Source organism: Psammomys obesus, unplaced genomic scaffold (genome assembly GCF_907164565.1).
Source record: "Psammomys obesus unplaced genomic scaffold, mPsaObe1.curated_primary_1811, whole genome shotgun sequence".
Lineage (NCBI taxonomy): Eukaryota > Metazoa > Chordata > Mammalia > Rodentia > Muridae > Psammomys > Psammomys obesus.
This window is the reverse complement of record NW_026596134.1, coordinates 8,294,042-8,309,160: the sequence shown is the minus strand read 5'-3', so window position 1 is coordinate 8,309,160 and position 15,119 is coordinate 8,294,042. Positions and strand designations below refer to the sequence as shown.

At 39.4% G+C, this 15,119-nt stretch overlaps 1 protein-coding gene across 5 annotated transcripts in view; it reads left to right on the top strand.

Annotated features, from left to right (window-relative positions):
* The window catches only part of Ppp4r4 (protein phosphatase 4 regulatory subunit 4), a 95,341-nt gene that overhangs the window by 77,097 nt on the left and 3,125 nt on the right, over window positions 1-15,119 (top strand). For 3 of the 5 annotated variants that reach the window (XM_055593048.1, XM_055593051.1, XM_055593052.1), the window contains 9 exons: window positions 297-441; window positions 1,295-1,336; window positions 1,423-1,500; window positions 4,633-4,702; window positions 5,684-5,770; window positions 7,064-7,157; window positions 8,739-8,809; window positions 10,075-10,222; window positions 13,066-14,732. In XM_055593048.1, the coding sequence (XP_055449023.1) occupies window positions 297-441; window positions 1,295-1,336; window positions 1,423-1,500; window positions 4,633-4,702; window positions 5,684-5,770; window positions 7,064-7,157; window positions 8,739-8,809; window positions 10,075-10,222; window positions 13,066-13,090 (760 nt within the window). In that variant the 3' untranslated portion in view covers window positions 13,091-14,732. Of the gene's footprint in view, window positions 1-296; window positions 442-1,294; window positions 1,337-1,422; window positions 1,501-4,632; window positions 4,703-5,683; window positions 5,771-7,063; window positions 7,158-8,738; window positions 8,810-10,074; window positions 10,223-13,065; window positions 14,733-15,119 lie in introns of those variants that run through there. The other 2 variants (XR_008718476.1, XM_055593050.1) reach the window with 2 other exon arrangements.

Genomic DNA, 15,119 nt, shown 5'->3' with positions numbered 1-15,119 from the left:
TTTCGGTGAAAACATCACTGACTTCTAACACCGCCTTCCAGATTGACTCAACACCAGACAGACATATTCATGCATTCTGCCTTCTTTGCTCCATATGAGAATGCAAACCCCTGAGGATTTTGTTGGTTTGATTCAATTTTTGTGTCTTGGTATCCAGAACAATGGATGCCTTATAAGCAATAGGCACTCCACACATACCTGTTGCATGGCAGATGCACTGTGAAGTTTTCTAAAGGTTCTCCTTTTCAGTTACACATTCCTATTACTCTTAGTAATTAAACTCGCTCTACCCACAGAATGAAGCTTTGCTACCTGCTTCCCAAAGTGAAATCAGCTCTGAAGATTCCTGCAGACATGCATCTCCTCCAGCAGTTGGAATTGTGTGTGAGAAAACTCTTGTGTCAAGAAAAAGATAAAGATGTCCTGGCTATTGTGAAAAAAGTAAGTGTCTCTCCTGCTGAGACAACGTGTCCTACAGTATGGCAGCGTTAAGCTCAGCTTCCCCACCTTAGCTGGATAGGGTAACAGTTTTTCCAAGTGTGGTAAGAATGAATAAACAGCAGGGTGGGTGTTGGCCACCGCTGGCTACACCAGTTCCTTTGAAGAGCATTTCTAAAGGGTAATCAGGTTTGTTATTAGCAGTAGAATTCCCTGCATGTGTATGGGACTGAGAACCTTTGAGGTGTTTGTGAACCTGGCTCAAATGATGACCAATATCTCATTCCCTGGGCTTTATAAGTTATCACAATTCAGTAAAATTAGATAAGTCATGTTTTCTAGAAGAGTAGGGGAAGAGCCCCTCAGAGTGAATTCAGTCACCTGTTTGACTTTGCAAAGAAACACTGGCTGCTTGAGAACATGCTAGGTAGCAGAGTTTCTGCCATGGTGATCTGGCATTACCCCAAGCACATCTTTTTCCAAACACCCTAACCATATGCCTTATGATTTTGCTCTAGCATGAGGGCTTGTTTATGGATTATTTGGAAATGTTGGAAAACTAAGATAATAAAAAAATTGGGTTAGTGAGATCAAACTTTAAAATGCTTCAGTTTTCAAAGCTACACTTAATATGCAACTGATGCCGTTATAATATTAATAAAAGGATAGGAATGGGTATGACTTTGGACACATTTTTGAATGTTTATTGGTGGTGAAATATTAGTTTATTAATATCATAGTATAAGTTCTTCTCTTTGAATCCCATGGGGAAGGAATTTTTTTTTTGAGAAATAATTTGTTGATTGCATTCCATTACTGTTGATTCAGCTATAATTTCTAAAAACTTTCCTTATAGACAGTGTTAGAGTTGGACAGAATGGAAATGTCTATGGATGTGGTAAGTACACTCTACCTTATGGTAAAGAAATATTTGCAGTTAGTAAAGAGTTGTCACTAATGACTAATGTTACTTTAAATTTTAAGCAGCTTCAGAAAAAAAATTATGAGAAAGATTTGTTGGATCAAGAGAAAGAAAGAGAAGAACTGCTGTTTATGGAAATGGTATGTTGCCCCCCCTCCTTTCTAATTAGTCCTTTGTTAGTAAACCTAAAACTGATTTATTTCAAGTTTACATCATTGTTCCCTATTTCCTAAAAGACTGAAGAAAAGTCTTGATTTTCTGAAGTTTTACCTTTTATAAATTAGAAGAAAAATTAGTTGAGAATGTTTAAGCAAAATGAGTTTAAGTGAAACTAGTGTGTAAGTAACCACATGTATTCAGTCCTAGTTGAGCCATTCCCACATGTTCCTGGCAATCCATCCTGAGCATCCATCCTCAGCATTCCCCCCAGCATCCATCCTGAGCATCCATCCTGAGCATTCACCCTCAGCATGCATCCTCAGTATCCATCCTTAGCATCCATCTTCACTATCCATCCTCAACATGCATCCTCAGTATCCATCCTTAGCATTTATCTTCAGCATCTATCCTTAGCATCTACTGAATTAATTTCTTGCATTGGAGCAATCATAGTTTTTAGAATTCACGTGACTTTAAATTATACATCCTGGGTGCCAACAATACTAACAAGCTTCTATTTGTTTGTTGGCCATACTAATTTTTTTTATAAAGTCCATTTTGAGAATTTAAAGTAGGTTGTTCACATTATTATTGAGTGCTTTTGTCACATGCTCATCTTGTGAATGTTTTCTAGAAATCTGACTTTCACTTGATTTTTAACAGTCTTTAGAAAAAGTTCTAATTTTGATGTTCATTTTATTTTTAATTTTGTGTATTTGTGTGTGTATAGACATAAGTGTGATTTTCCTTGGAGGCCAGAACCGGGCATCAGGTCTTCTGGAGCTAGAGTTGTAGGTGGTTGTGAACTATCCACTGTGGGTGCTGGTAACCAAACTCAGGACCTCTGTAAAAGCAACAAGTACTTTAGCCACTGAGTCATTTCTCTAGCTCCACAGTCTAACTGATTAAGCCTTTGTTTGTTTTTGTTGTTGCTTTTTCAAGACAGGGTTTCACTATGTAGCTTTAGCTGTCCTGGACTCATTTTGTAGACCAGGCTGGCCTCAAATTCACAGCGATCCTCCTCCCTCTGCCTCTTCGAGTGCTGATATTACAAGTGTGTGCCACTGTGCTTGGCTGGTTAAGCCTTTCTTTTATGATTGCTGTTTCCTTTAAGAATTCTTTATTTAACATCACATTTTTCCTATACTTCAAGAAAGTTTAGTTTTGAATTCTTCACTTAGGTCTTTACCCAATTTTAATCTAATTTTCATATATTTTTTACTTTTTCCACCTGAAAATCTGGCTATTTTGGCCCCACTTATCAAAAATCCTTTTTCGCCACTAAATTGCCTTCCCACCTACACAAGTGTCAGTTATCTCTGTGTTTCTGACTCACTCTTCTGCTTTACTGGTTTGTATGTTTATTTTTAGGCAGTACCAACTTGCTTTCGTTACTATAATTGTAGGTCTTTTTTTTTTAATTTAGTTATTTTTTATTTAAAATTAATTATTTATTTTACACCCCATCTCAGCTTCCCATCCCTCCTCTCTTCCCAGTCCTTCTGTCTTTTTTTATTTTTATTTTATTAATTACACTTTATTCATTTTGTATCCCCCCATAAGCCCCTCCCTCCTTCCCTCCCGATCCTACCCTCCCTCCCCTTTCTGCATGCATGTCACTCCCCAAGTCCACTGATAGGGGAGGTTCTCCTCTCCTTTCTGATCTTAGTCTATCAGTTCTCATCAAAAGTGGCTACATTGTCCTCTACCGTGGCCTGGTAAGGCTGCTCCCCCCTCAGGGGGAGGTGATCAACGAGCAGGCCAATCAGATTATGTCAGAGGCAGTCCTTCTTCCCATTACTATGTAACCCACTTGGATTTTTAAACAATAAAATAGCTTATGTTTTCAAACTTTTTTTTTTTTTAATGCTTTGGCAGTGTAGGACCTCTGCATTTTTACCAAAGGTTAAAACCCAGTTTGTCAACTTTTATTTATCAAAAGATTATTGGCTTTTAGTTGTGGTTGTGTTAGCTGGGTTCAATCTAGGGCCTGGGCATATAGCTTAGTGTTAAGGCATATGCTTATCATTCAAAGTGCCAGCACAACAAAAGCAGACATACAAAATGTCAAAGCAAGTGTCCAAGTAAAAGTTGTATTTGCATTACCATTTTTAGTTAACAAACAAGATAATGGTCCTCATACTGACATTTTATACATATGCAGCATTGTACTTTTCCCTGCCAAATACCTTGGTGGGGACCTGTGGCAGGGAGGCCACAGCAAAGTCGGGAAAGCCCTGCTGTGAGTATCAGGTGCTGTTTGATGACATTTATAGCTTTTGGATTAGTGGAAGGCAGTGTCCGCTAAAAAAAAAAAATACATTTTAAAATTTTTAGTTATGTGTTATGTGAACAAAGAAGGCAGAGAAAGGAGTCAGATGCCCTGGAACTTGGTATAGGTGGTTGTGAGTCACCCACAGTGGGTCCTCTGGAAGAGCAGTATTTCTTTTCAGCCATGGAGCCATCTGTTTAATACCCTAAAAATACATTTCAAAGGTTTGCCTGACAGCTAAAAGGCTATTAGAGCAAGTACAGAGGTGAGCAGTGGTGCCTGTTTAAAGGACTAAAGCTAGCCCAGATGGATTGGGCTCTTCTCAGCGACATTCCACTCCTGTAGCCAGAAGTGAGGTCAGTTAGCCTTGCAGAATCTTTGGTGTGGAAATGACATTTTCCTGAGGTCTTTAGTCTTGTCTATGCATCATACTTCAATAAAATATTTTAAATATGTTTCGTAGACTTTTCTCTTCCCTCTCAGTCTCTTTAAAGAAAAAATATTTTGTCATTTGCCAAATGGGATTGAAATAACCATGGTTAAATAACCATGGATAAACAAATGTGCTGCTGCTGAGAACTGGTAAACACCTTGTGGGAAATAAATGCTCATTACAGAATGAGCAAAGTCACTGTTTATTTGGACAAATTGGCAATATTCTGTGACACTGCAAGGCCACAGAAACAAAACAAAATGAAACTTCAAATTCTTTAAACATGAGTACCAAAGAGAAAGCCCACTTTTTAAAAAGGTATTTTTGTGAGACAAAATTTGTTGAGAGTCTTTTTCCCCTGAACAAGCTCCCAAGCTGTACCTGTAACATGATGCTATGTCCCAACAGGAACAGCTAGAGAAGGAGAAGCATCAGAATGATGGGAGGTTGCCCAGTGACAAAAGCTTTGAGAAGAAACGTGAGTGGTTCTGTGTCTTCCCAAGTGGTTACAGAGTCAATGTTAGAAAACTGGGAGTCGAGGGCCCTTCCTGGGAGTCCTAGTCTTTCTAATACAGTAGTTTCTACTACATGCAAAAGAAAGGTCAAAAATAACCATTGATGTTTAAAAGAAAAATCTTGGCACAGGCAAGCTGTTAATCTAGGTAGCAGCCTGGAGGACAAAGATGGAGAAGAAAAAGAGAACAAGCCTCCTATTTGAGTTAAGCTGGAATGGAGATCAACCACAGGGCAGACAGGAGGCTGTACAGTGGGAGGGGAGCTTTAGAGGAAGAGTGAAGCCCAAAGCATTAGGGAAGCATTCTGAGAAAAGCAACAGGGAAAAGCAAACCTTTAAAGCTGCATGCCTGCAGCTTTTTTTTTTTTTAAAGCATTTGCATAGAAGCCAAGAAGCTGGGAACGAAAAGTATATCATTAAAGTGATAATTATACCTCCCATCTCTTTATCAAGGCAAATCTGCCTTAATGAAGTATGATGGCCCCTAGCCAGGTTCTTGACCAGCCCAATTGGATTAACTCTGAAGGAGCAGACCCAGGCTCCACCCAGAGGTAGATTCCATTCTTTTGACCTTTGGGCTACTGATACTGCAGTGATATTTGTATTTTTGTATTCTGGAAGACTATGCTGAGTTTTAATTTGGTAGGGAAAATTACTTTACTTTCTAACATTTTTTAAAAAAAGGTTATTTTTGAAAATTGCCGGGTTAATGTGGTATAGGTATTAGGAGTGCATAAAAAATAATAAAAGTCAATAGTATGAGCCTTGGAGCCTCTGGAAGGGAAGCTGAATGTTGGATGTCAGTTACAAGGTTGTGGAGTTGAACTACAATAGCAGAGACTGAAATGTGGAAATATATAAAGTAGGAGAATAATGCTGATAAATAGATAGTGAACTCTACAGGAGTCAGATGATATTATGCAACTTAAACAGAGTTTATTTTAGGCAGAGACTCCAGGACATCAATGCAGAACTTACCCAAGAACATCCCCATTTCTGTTCCTGGACCCTCTTCTAGCACCCCATCAACAAGTAAGAAATGATTCTTTTATGTTTCATAAAATGTTTTTCCCCCACCCCTATGAGACAGGGTTTCTCTGTGTAGCACTGGCTGTTCTGGAACTCACTCTGTAGACCAAGCTAACCTCAACTCATAGAGATCTGCCTACTTCTGCTTCCTGAGTGCCAGCATTAAAGGAGTGCGCCATTATCACCCAGCTCATAAAATGTTTTTTTAAAGACAAATTTTTTAGAGTATCTATTCATTTACTTTTTTAATTTCGAAAACAAAAATGGAGATTTATTCAACGTGGCTATATTGGGAAGAGGAGCAAAGATCCAGTGATATCTCCTTCCCTCACTGCTAAGTCCATTTTCAGGGTCCTGTTATGAGGTTACAGTTTAATTAGAGGGTCATAGTTATGCATATCTGAGCAGTCAAGGTCAAGGTGTAGTCCTGTGCATCACTGACTCATTGTCTCCTATGTCAGATGATCTGACAGATGGTATATCTCTTTCTAAGACAAAAATTTTCCCTGTGCTCCCCAGAATTTAGCCTCTCTTCTTCATTCATGAAACTCATGGGGCTATTCTAATTTGTTTGGGCCCACTGTTTCAATATTATGATGATCAAAAGGTAGGACAGAAATGTCTGTGTAGTGCATCTTTATTCCTGCCAGGCCAGTCACACTTTCCTGCTGTAAATGTGCCCTTAGCTTTCGCCAGCTGAGCTTTCAATTATTCTTTTTTTTTAAATTTTTTATTAATTACACTTTATTTATTTTGTATCCCCCCATAAGCCCCTCCCTCCTCCCCTCCCTCCCCTTTCTGCATGCATGCCGTTCCCCAAGTCCACTGATAGGGGAGGTTCTCCTCTCCTTTCTGATCTTAGTCTATCAGTTCTCATCAAAAGTGGCTGCATTGTCCTCTACCGTGGCCTGGTAAGGCTGCTCCCTTCTCGGAGGTGATCAATGAGCAGACCAATCAGATTATGTCAGAGGCAGTCCCTCTTCCCATTACTATGTAACCCACTTGGACACTGAACTGCCATGGGCTACACCTGTGCAGGGGTTCCAGGTCATCTCCACGAATAGTCCTTGGTTGGAGTATGAGTCTCTGGGAAGTTCCCTGTGTTCAAATTATCTTGTTCTGTTGCTCTCCTTAATGGTGGTTAGAATGAGCTACTCCAGTCAACGCACACTGAGGAGTGGAAACTTGATTCGTCTGGGTTTTTCTGGAAATGGTAGGGTCTGAGGAGGACTGTGGGGTTGGAACAGCTAAGGGGAAACTGAAAATTGCATTTTCCTTCTTTCTGCTTTACTCTAGGCAAAGAAATCAAGAAATCCAAATTGATTCGAAGCCAATCTTTTAATAATCAAGCTTTTCATGCCAAATATGGCAACTTAGACAAGTGTGCTAGGTATGTGCTATCAGCTGTTTGTTATTAACTAGAGTTTTTACTTTGTGGTCATCATATATATTTACATGAAATATTTATATCACTATAATCAGAATTAATTTTGAATTTTTTATGGTCAGTTGGTCACTTTATTAACACACTAAAATAGGTGTTTACTGTTTATATAAAGATAAATATCTTTGCACTGAAAGAAGACTATTGCTGCGGTATCATATGAAAATATCATAGAATCTACTCATTTATGAGAAAAGTGGAATATACTGTATATAATTCTTAACTTCCAAATGGTTGTGAGCATCCTGTATTTGCCAACAGGCTGCAAATTCATGTGCATTGTATCATTTCTACAAATAAGAAACCACAAGCATACTTACCCAGTGAGGTGGTCACAACAGAGTTCTGATACTAGATACATATTTGATTTCCATTTATAGTCCAAGTCACAATTATAAGCAGTTAAGATTAGAAGAGGAGCAGTATGATTAAACCACCGTTATTTGTTATATGCATTATATTAGATTTTAAGAGCTGTAGGTTATTGGAAAAGCAAAGTCATTCTAAGAAAATGTGAGGTTGTTGTCACAAAACCTGTATACAAGATGAAGCTAGTCAGTATTCTAGCATGGAAGGCTTAGGGATCCCTGACTCCCTACATCTAACTGAGGAGCTCCTGAAAGCTCATGGTTTCTGAGGGACCAGAGTCTCTTTTCTTCAAGGTTGTGGCCCCTGGTGGGTCAACTCTGTTCCGGTGGATGTTGCCACACCTATGATTTATGGGCAGCACAAATTGTATTTGGTAGGTTATTTTAAAAAAGAAAGGAAAACACGAAGTTGGAAAGGTAGGGAGATAGGTTGAAGTGGATCTAGGAAGAACTAGAGGGAGGAGTACAGGGGAGAAATATGGTCAAAATATATTTTATAAACTGGGTGGTGGTAGCCTACACCTTTAATCCAGAACTTGGAGGCAAAGGCAGGTGGATCTCTGAGTTCTAGGGCAGCCTGGTCTACAGAGTCCAGGACTGCCAGAGTGACACACAGAAACACTGTTTTAAAAAACCAAAAACCAAAACAAAGCCAAAACAGCAACAAAAACATTGTATGAAATTCTCAATTAATAAAAATATTATGTTAAAAAGAAAGCAAAAATGCCTTTAAAATATTGTTTAAGATAAAGAACATGTTGAAGAAAAATGTTTTTTTCTTCTGCTAGTTCCAGACTTTCAGCTCTAGCTTTTGACATCATCAGTAGATGCATGCATTTTCCTAGCCAACAGTATTCTCAGGATGTAAAAATGGGATTTTAGCTGAAGATAAGCTAGTCCCGGAAGGCTTTACCCATCTTACCTAGCTTTGCTAAGTAAGTAAAGAAAATCTGTAGTTCTGATGAAACAAAGGAGATACTTTTAAGTTGAGAAAAATGAATTTTGAAGCATGAAATGTAAAAAAATAAAATAAACAAAATAGGCATATTTCATAAGAAGTAGAAGAAAGCATTTATAAAAAAAGATTAAAAGCCCCAAGTATTAGGTAACTAAGATTGAATGGTGGTTTTAGGTTCTAACTAAGTAATGTTTTTTCCAGTAAAACCTCTACCTTAGCACACTCGCCTTCTGTCACAGGGCTGGTGAGGACTACCATGCTGTCACTGACTGGTAAGCAGCTACATGAGGGTAATAAAATGGCTACTGTAATGAAGTATTGCTTTCTTTAAACAGTTTATCCTTCCAATTCTAGAAATGATGTTCTTCTCTTTTTCTAAATTAATTTATTTTTATTTCATGTGCATTGGTGTTTTGCTTGCATATATGTCTGTGTGAGCATGTTAGATCCCCTGGAACAGGCGTTACAGACAATTGTGGGCTACCATGTGGTGCTGGGAATTTAACCCAGGTTCTCTGGAAGAGCATCCAGTGCTCTTAACTACTGAACTATCTATCTCTCCAGCCCCTGATATGATGTTTTTCGTAAACATGTGTCTTCATCAAGTCTGTAAGCAATTAAAGTTTTTCTGTTACTAGGGAAACTGAAGTCCCCTTTTCAGCTTCTATGACCATTTAATAAAATAATTTATAGACAGACTTGAAGCTTGACAGCAAAAGGAACAGGACAGGCAAGTTTTAAATCTTATTAGCTGCCAGGAGAAGAGATGTAGGAGACAAGAAGAGAAAACCATGCAGTCTGAGTTAAGCCAGGCTGGCAGACAAGTGAGAAAGAGTAAGGAAGTCAACAGAACCAAAGAGAGCATATTTGGGCTCTGGCTAGTATCTGATAGAGACAAGAGAAGACAGAAAAGTTAGGCCTTTCTGTGTCAGGAAGGAAGTTGGGCAGATCCAACATAGCCTTATCCTCAAAGGAGCTTATAGGAACTGCCCTAAAGGGAGGGAATTCTGGGAAGAAAACCACATTATCTCATGTAATGCTAATTATTCTTCATACCTTTTTAAGCATGTTCATAGCGGTTTTATTTATCACAGTCAATAACTGAAACTAGTCAAATGCCTATCAGTAAACTTTTAGGACAAATGTTAGCCCATGCATACAACACCAGTTATGAAGCACTAATATACCTATATAGATGGATGTCAATTATACTGATCAAGTGAAAAAGACAGTATATTCTGTATGAGTCCTTTTATGCAAAATCCTGAAAAATGCAAGCTAATCTTTAGCCAGGGAAGAATCAGTGGTGTTAGAAAGAAAAGGTGGAGGAGAGGTGATTATGATGGACCCAGGGGGACATTTGGTGATAACATGTTTTCACATCTTGATTGTGGTAATGGCAGTGGGTTATACACATGCCAAATCTTTACTGTTTGCAAATTATGTCTTTATAACACTGATTTGAGAAGAGAAAAGCCCACTGTTTGGAGTGTTTCTGAGTGTATCAACACCCTCCGTCTCTCCATGTTACCTCCAGATGACTCATTCCGGACTCGCAATACCAGTACTGCTCCAGCTTCCTTTTCTTCTAACCCTGTCTTGCCCAGTACTTCCCGTGGGACAGGTAACACAGCAGATCCAAAGGGTAGTGGAAGTAAAGATGCACAGCCTCGGAAGGCTACCTTGTGAGTACCAAGTGATTCACTGCTAAGTGTGCCCGTTAGCTCTGGGCACCTTCCTTCCCACCTCTATACTTCAAAGAACCGAAAATGTCTCTAGTGGGTAATGTTGTAAGATGAACGGAGCTGTAATGAGAGCCTTCACTGTGCTAGTGTGTGTAAGATGTCTTACAGTAACATACGACAAAGACATTGTCTGCCAGGTACATAAATACCTAATTGTAGTATCTAATCAGCTGGTATTCAGAAAGGTGGATACTGCTGATGCCACTTTGAAATACCACAACAGCACAGGGCCTGGAAGCGTGGGCTCAGTAAGCTGAACACATCTGTAGACAAAACTCGTGCTTTGAAGTCAAAGCTATAAAGGGCCTATTTTCTTCCCCATGATTCTTTTCTGTGTGCTATTTGCATCTTGTTTGAATTTTTTTTTAAACATTTAAAAGAATGACACCCCAAATTCATCACAATAACACTCCAAGGATGCCCAGACTATAGTTACAACTTTGTAGTTCTGTGGTTTCATACAGAGCACCCATTCACATCCCAGTGAAGCTTAGCAAGTGTCAGGTTTCCTCTTGAGCACATCGTTAAATTCATGAGCTTTTCCCTTCTCCTTTTTTCCTTTCTTCCTCCCTGTGTCCCTTACTCCTTCCCTCCCTCCCTTTCTTCTTTTCTTTCTGTTTTTGAGACTGACCATGTAGCTCACTCTGGTCTAGAACTTGAGATCCTCTTGCTACAGCCTCCCAAATGCTGAGATTACAAGTGTACCTCACTATGCCCAGCTCACATTTTAAAAATTTTATTTATTTATTATTAATTATAGTTTATTCACTTTGTATCCCAGTTGTAGCCCCCTCCCTCGTCCCCTCTGAATCCCACCCCCTTTCCCTCTTCTCCACCCATGCCTGTCCCCCAGTCCACTGATAGGGGAGGTCCTCCTCTCCTTCCATCTCCTCTCTGCCTGGAGAGACCCTTTTAGGAGCTGGTTGTAGTATAATTTATTTTAAATTCTGATTGGCCATTGAATATGTACAAATAAAAACATATGTACCCCATTTCATTCAGAATTCAAAAATAAAGATATTGAATGGTGCTCAGAAGACTGTGGGACTAAATGCTCCAAAAATAATCATAGAAGCAGGTGATTCCGATACTGCAGAAAAAAATATGGTGCCAACTTGAAGAGTATTCTTTCTACAGAAAGACTTAGTGCTGTTTAGGAGCCATGGAAGCAGAGGTGGCAGGGTTTGGTGGTCTGCAGCACTTTCAGGTGGAGCCATGTAGGCAAATTCAACATGAGCAAGGCCACGGTGTATTGGTGAGCCTGGCCCTTGGGACTGTGCTCATCTGTCACACAGCAGGTCTGATTTATAGCTCATCTAAGACGCCTCTCAGTTCCATATCCTGAGATCTTTCTCTATCACAATAGACCCTCTTCTTTTGCTGCCCTGAACATGGGAGCATCATCAAAACTAGTTTTGTTTTGTTTTGTTTTGTTTTTAATTTTATTTTTCTTTTTAGTTACATTTTGTTAACTCTGTGTCCCAGCTGTATCCCGCTCCCTCATTCCCTCCCCAACCCCACACTCCCTCCCTGGTCTCCTCCCTGCCCCTTTCCAAGTCCACTGATAGGGGAGGACCTCCTCCCCTTTCATTTGACCCTGTTTTATCAGATATCTTCAGGGCTGGCTGCAAAGTCCTCCTCTGTGGCCTAACAGACTGCTCCTCCCCTGGGGGTGGGGGGGTCAAACAGCCTGCCCTTGAGATCCTGTTAGAAATAGTCCGTGTTCCCCTTACTTTGGAAAACTACTTGGTTACTGAGCTACCACGGGCCACATCCGAGCAGAAGTTCTAGTTTTGTTTTTTAAAGACCGCTGAACCAATATTTTGTGGCAGTGTTCCTTTGTTTCTGTTACTTTATGAGTTCTTACATTGCTGAGCACATCTTTCCTTTTTGCAGACTGAATTTTTTAATTTCCTTTTTTCTTGTATAACTTATAATTACCAAATGAATCTAGAATAAAGATCAATAGATCTCAGAGTTTGCACTTTTTCAAGTCACCTGAGGGAAGGCTTGCTAGCCGCATTCACAAGTGCTCCATCACCCGTGCCTGGTGCACAGCACCTGGCCGTTCCCACACTGGGCTCTCACATGCCCATTAGTTGGATGGGTGGTTGCTATCCACACTGCTCTTTTTTTTTTTCAGAAGTATTATCCATAATTTAGAAAATGTCATATTCAAATTGGAAAGAAAAAAAGTCCTCTTTGCTGAAAATAAGTCAATGGAGTGATTGCAGAAGGTGTTACCTCAGTTTTTTTACTTTTTTTTTTAAATTTGTATATATGTCTGTATGAGTGCCACATCCCCTGAATCTGGAGTTATAGACAGTTGTAAGCTGCCAGGTGGGTGTTGGGAATTGAACCTGGGTCCTTTGGAAGAGCAGCCACTGTTCTTAACCACTAAGCCACCTTTCCCGCCTGTGCAGTATATTCACCTGCCTTACCAAACACCACCTCTGCTGTTAACCAGCATTGTGTCATGAAGGAAGTACAGGCGTGCAGTTTTGCTTTTGTCTTCTAGGGCTGTGTAATTTCCTTCATGGCTATACAAAATTGAAAATGTAAGAAAAGTGTGTAAGTTAAAGGGGATGCTGTTAGGTGTGCACAAGATGATCTTTGATAGTTACAAGTAATTCTGGGTAATCTGTAATGTGTAATTAATTTTCTCTTTATCAGAATTCTCATATTGTATTCTCAGAGTAGCATGTTTTATGCTTTCTTTTTGGTCTCTTTTTCCTTTTCTTTCTTTGCTTCCCTCCTTCCTCTTCATTTCCTTTTTGTATCAGAAAATCCCGAAAATCTAATCCTTAGGTCAAATGCTTGGTGATGAAGCAAGCAGTCAGTGGAGACTGCGATGGTGGAAAAAGCTACAGTGACGGCCAGGCTTTGAGAGTATGGAAGGAAGAAAGGAACATCATGCAGCTGATGTGAAACTTACCGTATTTGGAGTTAGATTCCCTAGGAGGTATGACATGTGTTTTAATACGGGCTCTGAATGCCAGTGTTCAGTGCAGTGTGGTCAGCTCCAACCTGAGGCATGTACTGGGACTGTGGACCTCAGAGACATGACAGAGACACGCTTGTCTCTGTGTGAGAGACTGGCTTTTGTTATGCTAAGTTGTAGCATTTAGAAAGTCTACAACCCCCCAAAATGAGCCAACTGCGTGGGTAACAACTTGGGCCAGGACACAGGAGGTAAGGAAGACACTGTATTTCCTCAGAGCTCTCTAAGCCAAGCAGAAAAGTCAAACCAAGCAGCTGCCTGTGGTCCTATGGGTCCTGGGATTCTGTGACGGTATCAGCACCTGGACTGCCCTAGTCTAGATTCGGCAATGAAAATCTGCAAAGATTCATGAAAACTTCAGCGACAAATACCTTAAAAATGATAGATTGATGATTTCCTTAATTCCTAGAATTTCTTTTATAAATGCTTTGTTTACATTTTAGATTGTATCTGTCCTTAATTTCAAATGATGAATCTAGTTTGAATCAGCTGTTCTTCCAAGCTATCATGCTCACGCCATGTCAACAGCACCCATTTGTACTAATGCTAATACTTCCATCAAAATTTGCCTGTGGAGCATTTATTGTCCTTAACTTTAAAATGTCAGTTCCTGAGATAGAATGTATGAAGCTATTGTTAGCTTCTCTATTTCAAATGCAATCAGCATATACCTATATTGATATCAGAAAATACTTGTTTTTTAAAGATATGTTGATGTATGATAAAGATGATCTAATTTGTGAATGCATACGTGTGCGTGGTTACTTTTTATAATGTGAAATGGATAATGAGCTTACTTAAAATAAAGCAGAGGTTAATGAGATACCTGCACTTGTGAGAAAATTTTGAAATACTTTCCAATAGTTCTTACTCTATAAAGAAGAAGCAGTTTACCTTTAAATAATGAATAACCAGAACATATTGTATCAACTGTAAATGACTCAGGGACAGTTGCTTATTGCTTCTTCATTCTTTGTCATCCCTTTTCTTCCCCATGGCCTCTTAGGGGGCACTGTTCAGGGAATCAACACCCTTCATCAGGGACAGTCAGGTCAGAAGTGAAGGTCCAGGAGCCGTGAGAAATGTGACTGCCCTGCATAAGGAAGTTCAGTTTGACTAGGTTCCATCTCCTACTAGCATTAGTAATGTGGAAGCGAATCTGTTGTGCTCTGGAGAATCCATTGTGCCATAAAGGGACATCAAGGCTGCATCAGTTTTTCCAGTACTCTGGTTCAAAGCATCGGCATTGACTGTTTACGCTAGATAAATGGTGTTTCGATTTGATTGTTTGTTAAATAATACACTTAGTAGTTATAAGCTTTTCATATTCCTGTTATATATGTGGGATAAAAGAAAGTGATATGACAGAGACTAGTCACCACTGCTTATAAAATTGGAAGTCAATTGCTTAGGCATTAAATTTTCAATTAAAACAGTTATTCAAAATTACTTTTGGAAGTATTTTTTTCACAAGCATTAAAACCTTTAAAATTTTTTGAATCTTTGTAAAAATTATACCCCAGAGACTGATATGCAGGAAGATTAAAAAGCAAATGAGTGTGAAGCAGGACCATGGACCTACTCATCTGTTCATTTTATCAGAAGACTTGACCTTCTAACTAGTTGTATTGTCAGGGAGAGCTCTGCTTCGTCTGCAGCTGTGCTGGCCTGCCTTTCACTGCATTGGGCTGTGCTTGTTTCACTGTGATATAGCCACAGGCTTCCTTTTCTGCATTTCATCTCTCAAAAATAAGAAAGGTGCCAGAACTCTCTCTTAAAATTTCTTTTCCTGGTTCTGAGTTCAACTCCCAGCATCCATATGGTAGCTCACAGCCA